This window comes from Rhinoderma darwinii, chromosome 3 (assembly GCF_050947455.1).
Source record: "Rhinoderma darwinii isolate aRhiDar2 chromosome 3, aRhiDar2.hap1, whole genome shotgun sequence".
Lineage (NCBI taxonomy): Eukaryota > Metazoa > Chordata > Amphibia > Anura > Rhinodermatidae > Rhinoderma > Rhinoderma darwinii.
In genome coordinates this window covers 320,537,241-320,554,259 of record NC_134689.1, presented here as the reverse complement: position 1 = coordinate 320,554,259, position 17,019 = coordinate 320,537,241, and the positions used below count along the sequence as shown (strand labels likewise).

The following is a 17,019-nucleotide window of genomic DNA, read 5'->3' as shown; positions in this document are numbered from 1 at the left end:
GTACAGGAACTGCCAGGAGGAGCAACAGGAGGGTCGGCTTGAGGAACTTGCACAGAAGCAGGAATGGAGGCAACTAGCGTCCCTAGCTGCTGCGCCATAGAGTCCACGGCCACGAGGAGCTGGTCCTGCCTAGCTCGGAGATCCAGCAGATCCGCCTGCATGGCTTGGGAGGGTGACAAGCCCTTGAATTGGCCAGCGGGGTCCATGGCCAGAGTGTACTGTCACGATGCGGGGTGTGGAGCCACTGGGCCGTATCGCGTAGCGGGGATGGCAGCTGGCCAAACCGGAAGGTATACAGTTCAATGGTTCAGCGAGAGTACCTGAGGCAATCGTAGGCAGTGGCGAGGCGGACACGTCCAGAACCAGGCGGTGGGAAGTCGTTCGGTGAGGCGTAGCAGGGTAGCGTAGACTGTAGCACAGCACGGCAGGTAGCACAGCACGGCAATAGCACTAGGTAGCACGGAAACAGGATACGGTATACAGGAGCAAGGTACACTGGGAGGCTGGAAGACACTGGGAGACCATAAGCAAGACGAACAATGGGAAAACTAACAACGCTCTGGCAAAGGGCAAGAGGGCAGAGCCCTTTTTATAGCCCAGGGCATCCTGGGCCAGATTGCAGTTTTTTGCAAAACGCGCGCACTGGCCCTTTAAGGCCGTGCACGCGCGGGCGCGCGCACCCGCCGGAGACACTCGGAACCCGGAAGAGAGTGCCGGCGCCTGACTGGGGGACGACGCTGCAGGCAGGTAAGCTGTCCATGGCCACGGCCGTCGGGGTTAACGACCGATCGACGGGCCGTAGCCATAGACGTTACAAATATTTTATATAAGTTTAAATACCTTTAAGAATTGTCTGGTAGGTGGGTTATTGTCACGATGGGTGTGTGGACCTACTGGACTGTACTGCCGTAGCGGGATAGCAGCTGGCCAAACAGGATACCAAGGCAAAGTCTATTGTTCTAATAAGGGTACCTGTGGCAATACAGACAGTAGCGATGGCATGGGACCTTGGCAGCAGGCAGACACCAGGCGCGGTGAAATACAGCAGGCGTAGTATACGACACAACATAACTACAACTCTCTACGGCACAGGAACAAGGTAGCACGGGATACAGGATGCAGGAACGGGAACACTGGGAACTGGAAAACACTAAGGGACCATTTGCAAAGACTAACACGGGTAAGCACAACAATGCTCAGGCAATGAGTGAAGGGGCAGGGCCCTTCTTATAGTCTAGGGTGATCTGGGAGCAATCAGTCAAATCTAAAACATTTGTGTGCTCTGGCCCTTTAAGGCCGGGAATGAGCCCGAGCGCACACCCTAGTGGTCACTGCAGAACACAGGACGACTGCATCTGCTGGCATCTCTGGGGAGGAAGATGTCTGCAGGATGATAGGAGTCTGCGACCACGGACGTTACAGTTATCAGAATGATCTTTCTAGTCTGTACTACATAGTCTGTTCTGCATCCAGCAGCAATCACTCCCAACTGCTATTCAATATTGTTGGAGAATAAAGTGGTAGTGTGCAACAGACAAAGTCCATCAGCGAAGTATCGTTGTCGGCAGCGCATCTCCCTGTGTAAACAGGAAGATGCGCTTCCGACATAATAATAATGTGTGGGGACGAGTGATCGGAGAAACGACCGCTCGTCCCCAACCATAGCTCTGTCTGACAAGAGCAAACGAGCGACGATAAACGATGTGTCGATAATTGGCGCTCGCTGCAGCGGCTGAGTGATGGCTGAGTGTAAAAGAGCCTTTACTGTTGTTACCCCATCTATTGTTATCCCATATTCTTCCCTCCCTGAATGATAAGAACTGTTCTTCCTTTGAACTTTCTTAATTTAACTCCAACAGTATATCATATAAGTTCTAACAAAAAATCATCCTGGTTAGGATCTGTATGATCATTGTTCACCATACTTGTTCGCTAGTTGTTCTACATGTTATAAAAAAATTAAATGTTACTAGTGTGTTAAGTGTAAATACGTCATCAACTCTTTGAAGGAACTTGTTGACTTCCTAGTCTCCTTACTCATAATTTTGCATTGGGGCAGATGTGGTTTTGGGGCTACATAAGCCCCTACAGAAGATGGAGAAGTAAAAACCAAAAAAAGCCAATTAGTTTCTAATTTTCCACTTCTATCTAATATATATTTTGGAACGTTTGTTTGAAGCCCGATTTTTCATTGGTTTAAAAGCAGTCCATGTGACCGCTGCAGCCTGTGATTGGCCTGTGATTGGCCTGTGATTGGCTGCAGCGGTCACATGGGATGAAACGTCATCACGGGAGGCCGGACTGGAGGAAGAAGCAGGAGTTCTGGGTAAGTTAACTTTTAATACTTTTAACTCCAGCGGTAGTCACTGTCCCGTTGAGCTGAAAGAGTTACTGCCGATCAGCTAACTCTTTCAGCACCCTGGACAGTAACTATCCTCTGACGTCACCTAGCAACGCTCCCGTAATTACGGGTGCACACACGTAGCCACCCGTAATTACGGGAGCCCCATAGACCACTTCCATCACCATTTTCACGGCCGTTTTTCACAGATCCGTTTGTCCGTGATTGGAACCGTGTGCTTCCCGTGTGTACGCTTCCGTGTTCCAGTTTCCGAGTGGAAGCTGAAACCCATTCACACTATGTGCACGATATTGTGAGTGCCGCACATGCTATTCCCTGTCCAACGGTACTCACTGTCCAGGGTGCTGAAAGAGTTACTGCCGATCAGTGCAGCCCCTTAACTCTTTCAGCACCCTGGATAGAGACTACCGCTGGACAGGGAATACCATGTGCGGCGCTCACAATATAGATTAAAGGTTCATTAAAGAAAAAAAGCGCAACAAAAAAAAGTTACTACTTACCCAGAACTCCCTGCTTGCGTGCTTCTTCCTCAAGTCCGGCCTCCTGAGATGAAATTTCAGACCATGTGACCGCTGTAGCGGTCAAATGGACTGCCGCGTCATCCAGAGAGGTCGGACTGGATCTCAGAAGAGGGACGCGTCACCAAGACAACAGCCGGGGTACGTATGAACTTATTTTTCTTAATATCGCTGCGTTCAGCACTGATCAGCAGCCTCTTCTCTCTATCAGTGCTGACAGAGAGAAAGGGCTGCCGATTAGTGCAGTGCAATATCTGTCTGTATGTGTACCTCTGCCCGCCCGGCCGTTGCTAGGCAACGGCTCCGTCACACACGGACGGCACACGGATGCCTTCCGTGTGCCTTCAGTTTTTTTGACGGCCCCATTGACTTGCATGGGCCTCACGGTCACAGAATCTCGGACCAAAGTAGGACATGCTCTACATTTGTCGGAACGGAGCAACAGGGGGCGTCAAAAAAACTGAAGTCTGCATGGCCCCATTGAAATGAATTGGTCAGGGTGCTAGCTGTCTGAAAAACGGCTAGCACCCTGAAGAGAGAGACTGAAGTGGGCATGAAGCCTTATATGGGCCTGCCCGTGCCGTAATTACGGCCTGAAATAGGACATGTTATATATTTTTCAATGGCCCGGGCACCTTCCCGTAAGCAAATGGGAAGGTACCTGTGGCCAATAGAAGTCTATGGGCCCGTAATTATGGGCCATAATTACGGGCCGTGATTACGGGCGTTTTTACGTTCGTGTGCATGAGGCCTAAATCTGTAATGAATATATTGCTTCATTTCATTTCTTTTATGCTTCCAATAACATTATTTACACACTCTGGCAATTAAATTCATATCGAGTGGTAGCAATTAAATTCATACTTAGAGGTATTTAAATAGTGAGCTTTTACTCTATCCATACCGTAAGTCAACATCACGAGCAACACGGGTATAAAAGCTAGTATTACTATATGTTTATGACTTAAATTGCACGTTGGTGAGAGGTCCGCTTTCTGCCCTTATATAGTATATTATGGAATATACCTTTGTGGAGTAAACTTGATATTATTTTGATTATCCAGGTCTACAATATGTTTCAACACCAAAGCCTCGGAATTAAAGTTAATATCCGTGTCACCAAGCTGCTTTTGCTCCACAGCCGCCCGGTAAGCTTTAAATGCCAACAACATCTTAAAATTTTATGGCAATATCAATGTGTAATAATCAAAAGACTATCGTTAAATAGCTGAGAAAATGTAATTAATGTTACACAGTGCTGTTCGAGATAAAGAATGAAATAGAAAAAAGGGGAAAAAGAAAACAATTCCACGACATAACCAGCACACACTGAGATACAAAAAATATTTTAATTTATTATCATTTTTTTGTATATATAAATACAATTTCCCTGGTTAATACCATAAAAAAAATTATTCCAACAACTGTGTATTATTAAAAGAGACCACCTAAGTCACCAATTGCTAGAACCTACTGATACACATACTAATGAGAACAAAGGAATTAAATCCTCCAGTACAAACAACATTGTATCACAAGACCCTATTATATGAAGCTTAGTAGCTTAAAACACAAATGATATTTCAAATTTGGGTAAATATCTATTGCAATCTCCAGGGGACAATAAAGATCCAAAGTGTCCCTTTATTAAATGTTTCAACAAGACTTTTCCATATATAAATGCAGATTATGCACATGGATCGTAGACATCGTATACTCATCTATTGGAAGGCATCATTGTGGGGCCCCATTGTACTTTGCATGCATCCAGCAAGAGGGTCTCTATTTTGACTGTTTCATTCCACCAGGCTTCCAATAATTGAGTATACTATATCTACCCAAATTTGATATAACATTTGATTTTTAAACTACTAAGCTTGATCTAATGGGGTCTTGCGATACAATGTGTCACGATCTGTGGGTATGTGGACCCACTAGGCCGCACCGCCGTAGCGGGAGGCAGCTGGCCAAACCACAGAGCACCCAAGCAATACAAAGTCCCGCACTAGGGTACCTGAATAGTCCAGACAGTGGCCGAGGCTTTGGCACGGATGGAGGTGGGTGCAGCACGTTGTGCCAGACGTGGCGGATCACACTGGACGTGGAAGATGACACAGAACGTAGCAGATGACACAGGATGTGGCAAACGACAGCAGGTGCAGTAGACACGATTCCAACACTAGTAGGCACAGGAACACAGCACAGGGTTCAGGAACAGGTAACAGAGCAACAACTGTTACGGGAAAACACTAGGGACCATTTGCAAGACAGACTTGGGATACACTAACAATGCTCAGGCAAGGATGAGAAGGGCAAGGCCCTTCTTATAGTCCAGGAAATCATGGGCAGTTGATGATGATGATTTCCACATATGCGCGCGCTGGCTCTTTAAGGCCGGGCACGAGCGTGCGTGCGCATCCTATGGGACACAGCGGACCGGAGCGGAAGTGAGCGCTGGCGTCTCCTAGGAAGGAGGTGCGAGCGAGTGCTCACTGATCCATGGCTGCGGGCGTCGGGAGGTGAGTAAACCCGACGGCCCGCAGCCATGGACGCTACACAATGTTGTTTCTACTGGAGGATTTAATTCCTTTGTTCTCATTAGTATGTGTATCAGTAGGTTCTAGCAATTTTCTAATTACTTGGCCAAGTGACTTAGGTGTTCTCTTTTAATGCACAGTTTTTGGAATAACTTGTTTATGGTGTTAACCAGGGAAATTGTATTTATATATAGAATTTTTTTTATTTTCCACCTTTTTTCAATATCAATATGTATTTTACATTAAAAAAAATGTGCTTGTTAATTGATGTATATCCATACTTAGGATACAATACAGCAGTAAAATGTACCAACTGAAACATTTTTCATGTCATTGTGCTGGGTTAAGAAATTATTAATCAATATTAATCTTTCCATGTTGTAGACCAAGCTGTCTATAGGGCATCACGGAGAAAGATCTTTGGAGAGTTTTTGTCACTGGCAAAATGAGGAGTATGGAGGACCTAAGTACTTGGGAAACAATTACGTACCTGGAGCCAAGGATGATGTACCTGTTGATGTAGCTGTGCTTATGACCAGGTATGGAGATAATCCTACCTGATGAACATTTTTTATTCACCTTTTGCTCTATTTTTTGTTTTTCTTTCATAGCCTGATACAGATTTGATAGAGAAATTTTAACTTTAATAAGGTTTGTCGGAAATAGTTTTTTGCATATAATGTTATTAACTTATTATACTTTTTTAAATTCCTTTTCTCAGAACTGATTTTTGTGTCCATAAAGATGAACCCTGTGATACTGTAGGTAAGTACGAGGAACATTCTTTACAGCTAATTTTTGGCAGTGTAAGTTCTCCATTTGAGAGTTTGAGCATCATTTATATAGTATTGGTGTCATACATAGCATAGAAAAAGATGTACCTGAGCTTTGCCTGCTGTATGTGGGTTATACTTTCATGTTAGTTTTTTTGGAATTATTTACTGCTCAATATATTTTTAGCAATTGTGCTCAGTTTTAGATATATTTAAAGCAGAGCTGCATTTGTCAAATGCAGCAGAATTGCTTTACACTTGGCAAAACAAATCATGACATATTATTGTGCTAATGGTAGACTTGCATAGGATTGCAGGTAAATCTACTGCATTATCTGATCTCAGAAAGTTATCACAATGCACAGACAATACAGTCCCAAGGGTTAAATGCCTACTTAATTCTCCATATAATCTGTCACGTAGGGTTCGTGGACCCACTGGGCCGTACCGCCTTGGCGGTATGGCAGCTGGCCAACAGGGCGCAGGTCACAGTCTATATTACGTATAGGGTACCTGTGGCAGCTCGGACAGTAGTAAGACAGGCTCGGCTGGGACTAGGCAGCAGGTAGACGTTAGGCGTGGAGTAGTAGGACAGGCGCGGAATACAGCACAGCACGACTACAGCACGGCACTTGACCAGGATAGCACGGGATACAGGATACAGGTATGGGGAACACTGGGAACTGGAAAACACTAGGAGACCATTTGCATAGACAAACTAGGATACGACAAACAACGCTCAGGCATTGAAGCAAGGGGTTGGGCCCTTCTTATAGTCCAGGGCACTCATGAGCTGATTTCACATTAAGGTCCGGTCCGGGACCCGGCCGAGGTGTGTGGAAGTGAGCGCTGGCATCTCCTGAGGAGGAGACTGGGGCCAGTGCTCGCAGACCCATGGCTGGGGCCGTCAGGAGGTGAGTGAACCTGATGGCCCGCAGCCATGGACATGACATAATGGTTATCCCACATTTAACATTTTTGGCATATCTGTTTGGCCAGGCATGGGTTGGGTGACTTGACTGTTCAAATCAGATATTTATGACATATCAAATTGATATGTCATAAATGTTAATTGTGGGAAAATACCTTTATTCCCTTTGCATATATTATTACATTGATGTTGAACTAATTTATTGGACATTATGAAAGGAATCTTCCACAGTTCCACCAGTTTCATTAAAATGAATTACAATTTTTCCATGTTTATTTTAAAACGGTTGTCACATTTCGTCAATCCCTTCTTACAATGAAGCTGTCCCATGATCAACTGATCGCCGTGGGTCTAGCTTTTCTAACACTCAGGCATCAGCTGATATAGTTGTAAGAAGCTCTGTGCGGTTGCACTTAATATAATAATAAAATGGGTGACTATGTAGTGCATTGTTGCGGTGAGTCCACCAGAGTGGGAGACACTCTCTGCTGTAGGTCATGGTGCTGGATTCCAAACTGGGAACCCTCTTTGTGATGTCCATATGCTTTAATAGGACATATGGAAAGGGGTTGCCAGAAGGGACAACAACTATAGTATCATCCTGTTAAAAATAAATGAATAAAGTATAGCTCAAGCACAACTTATAACTTTTTTAACTGTTGCTTAGATTTGAAGGTCCCCTGAAATAGAATCCATCTGAATAGATAATCTGGGTAGTTTAACTTGGAATAATATCTAGGCTTTATAAAATGTATTAATTTTCTTACACTGTTGGGATCGGCGGTGATAATATGCTTTGATGATCGTGAATGCTTCCCAAAAATTTTATAATATATCTTAGAATACACCAAATGTTAGAAAATAATGCTATGTATTCCTTGTGGTATGTTTTTTTAATTCCTTGTGGTACATTTTATAATTCAAGTCCAATTTCACTTAAAATGCACAAGAGTTCATGAAAGAGTTGTTTGGTAAGCTTTCACACTGAAGTTCTGCCATAGCTGTGCCAGGGAGTTCCTGTGGCATGGAGTAGAGACTGCATTGAGTATTAGTCAGGTAAAGAAAACCACTGGTTAAAAGTGACAAGGACAACTAATGCTGCTCTGTAGTACAACTCCCCATATCTAAGTTACCTGTACCTCTACTTTTTACATTTTGAGTGGAGTTAGACTTTTAAATCATTTTACACTTTGTGCACAATTATTAGGCAAGTTGTATTTTTGAGGATAATTTTATTATTGAACAACTACAGTGCTGTCGGCCCATCCAAAATGTTAATAAACCTCAACCTAAATATTTAAGAAAGTAAAAGTGAGGTTTTGGCTTTCTTAGGAGAATATTTAAGTCTGCATAATTATTGGCCAACAATTAGGGGGAGTTCACACAGATGTTTTTGACGAGTTTTTTGACGCGAAAAATGTGCCAAAAAAAGGCTGAAAATGCCTCCCATTGATTTCAATGGGAGGCGGAGGTGTTTTTTTCCTGCGAGCAAAACGAAAAACGCTGCGAAAATCGGCGTGCAGGCAGAGCAAAATCTGCCTCAAAATTCCACATGAATGACAGAGCCTCTTTAAGCCCTTCCCCACTCCATTTTCCAACATAGAGCTACTTCAGAGATTTTCATTACAATCCCCTCCTGGCCCCACTGTATCTTCGATTTCTTACAATGTAAGCGTAGTGAAGGCTCAACAGACTAAATTTGTTTGGCCAAGCGTGTCTCCTGAAAGTTGTGTATATTGTGGTTTGTATTATAGTTTAGGATAAGTATGATATGGAATCTCACCTGAATAGTAGACTTTTATTAGTCCATAATAAAGCCAACTTTTTTTTTTTTAAAGAAAACCAAATTTGTCTAATGAGGGAGCAGTAGAAGACGATTTGTCATGTTTGATAGATATAACTGTACTCTCTGCCATTGTTGCTGCATAAGTAAACACATTTCTCTTTCTGTTGAAAACAACAAAGGAGGGGAGAAGAGCTGGAAACAGGGGCGTAACTAGGAAAGACTGGGCCCTATAGCAAACTTTTGACTGGGGCCCCCCCTCCCCTGGGTGTCACACAACCCCCCCCCCCTTGTAGATAGTGCCTTTTTTACAGCTCCCCCTGTAGATAACGCCATACAGCCCCCTCTGTAGATAGCGCCATACAGCCCCCTCTGTAGATAGCGCCATACAGCCCCCTCTGTAGATAGAGCCATACAGTCCCCCTGTAGATAACGCCATACAGTCCCCTCTGTAGATATCTACAAAGGGGGCTGTATGGCGTTATCTACAGGGCGGGGGCTGTATGGCGCTATCTACAGGGGGGCTGTATGGCGCTATCCACAGGGGGGGGGCTGTATGGCGTTCTCTACAGAGGGGGCTGTATGGCGTTATCTACAGGGGGGACTGTATGGCGTTATTTACAGGGGGGTCTGTATGGCATTATCTACAGGGGGTCTGTATGGCATTCCCTACAGGGGGGGGGTCTGTAGGGAACGCCATACAGCCCCCCCTGTAGGGAACGGCATACAGCCCCCCCCTGTAGGGAACACCATACAGCCCCCCCTGTATGGAACGCCATACAGCCCCCCCTGTAGGGAACGCCATACAGCCCCCCCTGTAGGGAACACCATACAGCCCCCCCCTGTAGGGAACGCCATACAGCCCCCCTGTAGGGAACGCCATACAGCCCCCCCTGTAGGGAACGCCATACAGCCCCCCCCTGTTGGGAACGCCATACAGCCCCCCTGTAGGGAACGCCATACAGCCCCCCCTGTAGGGAACGCTATACAGCCCCCCCCTGTAGGGAACGCCATACAGCGTCCCCAACCCCCCAAAAAAATGTGACCTACAGTGTGAGAAGACAAAAGACATGTATCCCCTATCCACAGGATAAGGGATACATGTGTGATCGCTGGCAGCGATAGGGAGAACGGGGGACCGAAAGTCCCCCAAGTTCTCCATGACTAACCTCTGACTTCCGGCGTCTGCGCAGCTCAATAAAAATGAAAGGAGCGCTGGTCACGCATGCGCACAAGCGCGACCGGCGCTTCATTCATTTCTACGGAGCTGCCGACACAGACCCCGGAAGTCCGAGGTTTGTGATGGAGAACTTCAGGGAACTTTCAGTCCCCCGTTCTCCCTATCGCTGCCAGCGATCACACATGTAGGATAGGGGATACATGTCTTTTGTTTAATGGCAGAGCGGGGAGATACCTCCCTGCTCTGCCGTAGTGTTCAGTGGCGTCGCGCTGTAGCAGCCATAGCGGCTGCTAGCGGAGCCTCCGGCCATGGTGGGGGCCCGTGCCGGCGGGCGACACGAGCCCACTCATGCTGCGGGCCCCGTAGCAGCCGCTACGGGTGCTATAGCGGTAGTTACGCCACTGGCTGGAAATAAAATGACAGATAAGAATAGATCTTGTTTCTATGCTATAACTCACAGGAAATGTTGAGGACTGCTGCTTGATGAGCAAATAATTGCATTGCAATAACTACTGTATATGTCTGCAAGACCTGAAGTTTAGACTAACACAAAAATGGAGTTTAACTGACGTGATGAAGAAAAAAGACTTTTGTCATCATGAGAGACTGGCATGAGAGGGGCGATGATGGGTGATGGTTCTGTTTGAGGAACAAATCTTTTCCATACAGGTACCACTCAGTCTAGATTAAAGACTTGTAATATTTCTCCCTTGTGACCCTAGTGTTGCATGGCTATTATAATCTATTGGATACATACATTACTAGTAGCAATGCTTATGAAAACATTCATGGTCTGAAGATACAGTGAAAAAAACAACATAACAGCCAAGTTTGAGTTCACACAGATGTTTTTGACGAGTTTTTTGACGCGAAAAATGTGCCAAAAAAAGGCTGAAAATGCCTCCCATTGATTTCAATGGGAGGCGGAGGTGTTTTTTTCCTGCGAGCAAAACGAAAAACGCTGCGAAAATCGGCGTGCAGGCAGAGCAAAATCTGCCTGAAAATTCCACATGAATGACAGAGCCTCTTTAAGCCCTTCCCCACTCCATTTTCCAACATAGAGCTACTTCAGAGATTTTCATTACAATCCCCTCCTGGCCCCACTGTATCTTCGATTTCTTACAATGTAAGCGTAGTGAAGGCTCAACAGACTAAATTTGTTTGGCCAAGCGTGTCTCCTGAAAGTTGTGTATATTGTGGTTTGTATTATAGTTTAGGATAAGTATGATATGGAATCTCACCTGAATAGTAGACTTTTATTAGTCCATAATAAAGCCAACTTTTTTTTTTTTAAAGAAAACCAAATTTGTCTAATGAGGGAGCAGTAGAAGACGATTTGTCATGTTTGATAGATATAACTGTACTCTCTGCCATTGTTGCTGCATAAGTAAACACATTTATCTTTCTGTTGAAAACAACAAAGGAGGGGAGAAGAGCTGGAAACAGGGGCGTAACTAGGAAAGACTGGGCCCTATAGCAAACTTTTGACTGGGGCCCCCCCTCCCCTGGGTGTCACACAACCCCCCCCCCCTTGTAGATAGTGCCTTTTTTACAGCTCCCCCTGTAGATAACGCCATACAGCCCCCTCTGTAGATAGCGCCATACAGCCCCCTCTGTAGATAGCGCCATACAGCCCCCTCTGTAGATAGAGCCATACAGTCCCCCTGTAGATAACGCCATACAGTCCCCTCTGTAGATATCTACAAAGGGGGCTGTATGGCGTTATCTACAGGGCGGGGGCTGTATGGCGCTATCTACAGGGGGGCTGTATGGCGCTATCCACAGGGGGGGGGCTGTATGGCGTTCTCTACAGAGGGGGCTGTATGGCGTTATCTACAGGGGGGACTGTATGGCGTTATTTACAGGGGGGTCTGTATGGCATTATCTACAGGGGGTCTGTATGGCATTCCCTACAGGGGGGGGGTCTGTAGGGAACGCCATACAGCCCCCCCTGTAGGGAACGCCATACAGCCCCCCCTGTAGGGAACGGCATACAGCCCCCCCCTGTAGGGAACACCATACAGCCCCCCCTGTATGGAACGCCATACAGCCCCCCCTGTAGGGAACGCCATACAGCCCCCCCTGTAGGGAACACCATACAGCCCCCCCCTGTAGGGAACGCCATACAGCCCCCCTGTAGGGAACGCCATACAGCCCCCCCTGTAGGGAACGCCATACAGCCCCCCCCTGTTGGGAACGCCATACAGCCCCCCTGTAGGGAACGCCATACAGCCCCCCCTGTAGGGAACGCTATACAGCCCCCCCCTGTAGGGAACGCCATACAGCGTCCCCAACCCCCCAAAAAAATGTGACCTACAGTGTGAGAAGACAAAAGACATGTATCCCCTATCCACAGGATAAGGGATACATGTGTGATCGCTGGCAGCGATAGGGAGAACGGGGGACCGAAAGTCCCCCAAGTTCTCCATGACTAACCTCTGACTTCCGGCGTCTGCGCAGCTCAATAAAAATGAAAGGAGCGCTGGTCACGCATGCGCACAAGCGCGACCGGCGCTTCATTCATTTCTACGGAGCTGCCGACACAGACCCCGGAAGTCCGAGGTTTGTGATGGAGAACTTCAGGGAACTTTCAGTCCCCCGTTCTCCCTATCGCTGCCAGCGATCACACATGTAGGATAGGGGATACATGTCTTTTGTTTAATGGCAGAGCGGGGAGATACCTCCCTGCTCTGCCGTAGTGTTCAGTGGCGTCGCGCTGTAGCAGCCATAGCGGCTGCTAGCGGAGCCTCCGGCCATGGTGGGGGCCCGTGCCGGCGGGCGACACGAGCCCACTCATGCTGCGGGCCCCGTAGCAGCCGCTACGGGTGCTATAGCGGTAGTTACGCCACTGGCTGGAAATAAAATGACAGATAAGAATAGATCTTGTTTCTATGCTATAACTCACAGGAAATGTTGAGGACTGCTGCTTGATGAGCAAATAATTGCATTGCAATAACTACTGTATATGTCTGCAAGACCTGAAGTTTAGACTAACACAAAAATGGAGTTTAACTGACGTGATGAAGAAAAAAGACTTTTGTCATCATGAGAGACTGGCATGAGAGGGGCGATGATGGGTGATGGTTCTGTTTGAGGAACAAATCTTTTCCATACAGGTACCACTCAGTCTAGATTAAAGACTTGTAATATTTCTCCCTTGTGACCCTAGTGTTGCATGGCTATTATAATCTATTGGATACATACATTACTAGTAGCAATGCTTATGAAAACATTCATGGTCTGAAGATACAGTGAAAAAAACAACATAACAGCCAAGTTTGAGTTCAACTTTCAGTTTTCTAGTACAGGTTACAAAATGAGAGAGCTGATCCAGATGGTTGCAATGAGCAACTTCTCTACATTTTGTCAGTATTGTTTTTTGTACATGAAGCCTGTAATATCTCCGGGGAAGTGAACCCACTGTGCTACTCTGCCGTAATGGAGTAGCTGCTGGCCAGACAATTCTATGACAGTCACTGGTCAATGGTACCTGGATGGCAGGCTGGTGCCGGATTACAGGAGGGAGGCTCGTGCATGATAGCTGAAAGCTGGCTTGCACTGGATAATCAGAGTTGTCACGGACACTGGACAAGGATACCGGAGTTGTCACGGACACTGGACTTGACACGTCTACAAGACATGAATACCAGAGTCATCACGGAAACTGGATTTGACACGGACACTGGACACGGATACTGGAGTCATCATGGACACTGGATTTGACACGGACACTGGACTCGGGATACAGGACTGGACACGGATACTGGTTAGTCACGGAAACAGGTTTCAGGGAACTAGATATGGAACCTTCGCAGCCTAACATAGGGTTATAACTAACATTGCACAGGCACTGAGGAAGTGGGAAGAGTTCCTTAAATGGTCCAGGATGTGCTGAGATAGGCTGGGGGCGATATTCCTGGTACATGAGCTGGCCCTTTAACTCCTTCCCGCCGCAGCCCTTTTTCAGATTTTCATATTCGTTTTTTCCTCCCCACCTTCCAAAAGCCATAACGTCTTTATTTTTCCGTCTATATAGTCCGATATAGTCCTTGATTTTTGCGGGACGAGTTGTAGTTTTTCGTAGCACCAATTATTTTGCCATATAATGTACTAGGAAACGGGAAAAAAAATATTTCTGGGGTAGAAAATTTAAAAAACAGCGATTCCTCCATGGTTTTTTGCGCACAGTTTTTATGGAATTCTCCGTTCAATTAAAATAAAATGTTAACTTTATTCTGTGGGTCAATACGATTACGGCGACACCAAATATATATAGTTTGTTCTATATTTTACTACTTTTACAAGTAAAAACCTAAGTGTAAAAAAGAAAATTTATTTTGTGTTGCCAAATTCCAAGAGCCATAACTTTTTTCTTTTTCCGTCGATTAAGTGGTATGAGGGCTTATTTTTTGCGGGATAAGCTGTAGTTTTTAATAATACCATTTTGGAGTACATGCAACATTTTGATCACTTTTTATTTAATTTTTTGTGGGAGAGTAGGTGTCCAAAAAATAGAGATTCTAGCGTTTACAATTATTTTTTTTACGGCGTTCACCGTGCGGGTTAAATAATGATCCATTGTAATAGTTCAGACTTTTACGGACGCGGCGATTCCAATTATGTTTATTTTTTTTTTTACTATGCTCTAGGGGGAAATGGGAAAAGGTTTTTTTTTGGAACTTTTAAATATATATATATTTTTTTACTTAAAAAAAACAACTTTATTTAACTCATTTTTACTTTTTTTATTAGTCCCCCTAGGGGACTTCAACCAGCGATCGTTAGATCGCTTGCACGATATGCTGCAATAGGTAGGACTTAATAGGTGCACAAAGATGGCAGACCTGGGGGCCTTCATTAGGCCCCCAGGCAGCCATAGCAACCATCGCCCCCCCCCCGCGCGATTGCGTTGCGGGGGCGCGATGAGCTGTTAGAGGGGGTCGCCCCCCTCTTTCTAACAATTTAAATGCTGCAGTCGCTATTGACCGCAGCATTTAACGAGTTAAACAAGCGGGATCGCGCTCGAGCGTGATGCCACTAGTTACTCTGACGGGTCGGCTGTAAACAACAGCCGACACCGGCATCGTATGGAGCGGGTTCACTCCGTTAGTCCGTTCCATACTTCCCCTACCCGACTTTGGCGTATGGATACGTCAAATGTCGGGAAGGGGTTAAGAGCTGGGACGAGCGTGCGCGCCCTACGGGCATAGGCTGAGAGCGGAGGAGAGAGCAGAGCGCTCCGGCATTCCTGGGCAGGGAGATGCCGGCGACGCGGACAACCAAGCTGGCGGCCGCTGGGGTGAGCGAGACCCGCGGCCGCTGGCGATACAAAGGCCACAGTTAGCCCATAATATCCTGAGGAACAAAATAACCAGTAGCGGTGATGTACCGTTGCTTTTTTATGGCACAAATAGCGTAGTCTGCAGTATTCTTGCTGTAAAGTAAAATGGAAACTTGTCAGATATCTGACGGACTCATTGTAAATCAATTGGATTTGTCAGGATTTGTTATGATTTATTTCAAAGCGGATCTGTCAAAGCTGTCATGGCTCTCTTAATTATCAAAGCCATGATGCTAATGTGAACAGAGCCTAAGTTAATTATAAAAAACAAGAAGAGGACCCAGGTATCTGGTGGGCTGAGGTAGACACAAAAACACATCAATATCGCCAAAGGCAAAAAGATTAGCCCTTGTTTCCCAGATACCTATTGAATACTTACTAGTACAGTAGCGTGTAGCTTTATTATGGATAAGTATAAGCATACAAATGAAGATTAAAAATGCAATGTGAACTGTAAATTTCAAAACCCTCTGACATGTTTCACCACCGAAGTGGCATCCTCAGGGGAAAATGGGGCTAATGGCGGCGAAGGCGGCTGAGTCTCCTATTTATGACCTCACTTCTGATGTCATCTGAACAGATGCTACCAATCATGATGATCCTGATAAGAACAGCCCATAAAGGACAAAATATGCTCCAATCAAGTACAGCTAACGTCCAGCCAATGAGGGACTCGCTATCGCTCCTGTGATGAAAATGATTGACAGCAAAATGCTTCAATCCAGCAATGCAACTACCCAGCCAATCGGGAGCTAGCTTTCGCGTCTGCGCAATGGAAGGAGATTACGCGAGATAGACAAGTATAAAAAACAGTTCACTGCGCATGTCAGTGAACTTAAGTCTTGAGGCACGATCGTATTATGAGTATAACAAAGATATCTATCCCAGGAACACCAAGTAGAGAGAGAGAAAGTCACTGTAACTATCGGTGGACTTCAATGATAAAAGACAGTGGAAAAAACAGTTTTTTGGTTTTTTAGGAAACTAGATTGTAATAAGAGATAACAGTAATCCACTGTCAATAAATTCATATCCATATCCATCTCAAGGGTAGAATATCTAACAATCCTTAGTAAGGAGATATAAAAAATATTAGTCAATGTACAAGTGGAACTCAACTTGATGGAAAGACCATTATATATATATATATCAATGGGCCAAAATGTTACACAATAATAATAACAACAATATCCACAATAGATTATAATATGTAGATGAAAAAGAGGGGAACTTCATATAGAAATATATGTACAGAAGATTTTTAAGGATCTGAGAATAATCTCAAGAGAATTGAAACAGCAGCGATGTATAAATATATTTCAAGACAAGATATCAGTAGCGTTTTCATATGAGAACGCGACCACATTAAAAGTGTTTATAGGTTAAATCCGTGTTAACAATATTTAGAATATTTAGAAAGACAGGAATTATTTGAAAATACAAAAGTTGTCTGCAGGGCTCATAGAAAATTCAGAATCCTTGGCTATTTTTACATTATTTTTCACAGGAAGGACACAAAAGTAAAACCCTCATTAAGTCCACCAGGACTAAGGCTGTTTAGGCGGTAAATCCACCGTGCTTCTTCCTGTAACAA

The 17,019-nt window shown here is 45.2% G+C and overlaps 1 protein-coding gene across 1 annotated transcript in view; it reads left to right on the top strand.

Moving 5' to 3' along the window:
- ADAMTS17 (ADAM metallopeptidase with thrombospondin type 1 motif 17) overlaps positions 1-17,019 on the top strand; it is a 281,500-nt gene that overhangs the window by 44,861 nt on the left and 219,620 nt on the right. The window contains exons 5-7 of the mRNA XM_075858251.1: positions 3,945-4,028; positions 5,802-5,956; positions 6,139-6,182. Of these exons, the coding sequence (XP_075714366.1) occupies positions 3,945-4,028; positions 5,802-5,956; positions 6,139-6,182 (283 nt within the window). The remainder of the gene's footprint in view (positions 1-3,944; positions 4,029-5,801; positions 5,957-6,138; positions 6,183-17,019) is intronic.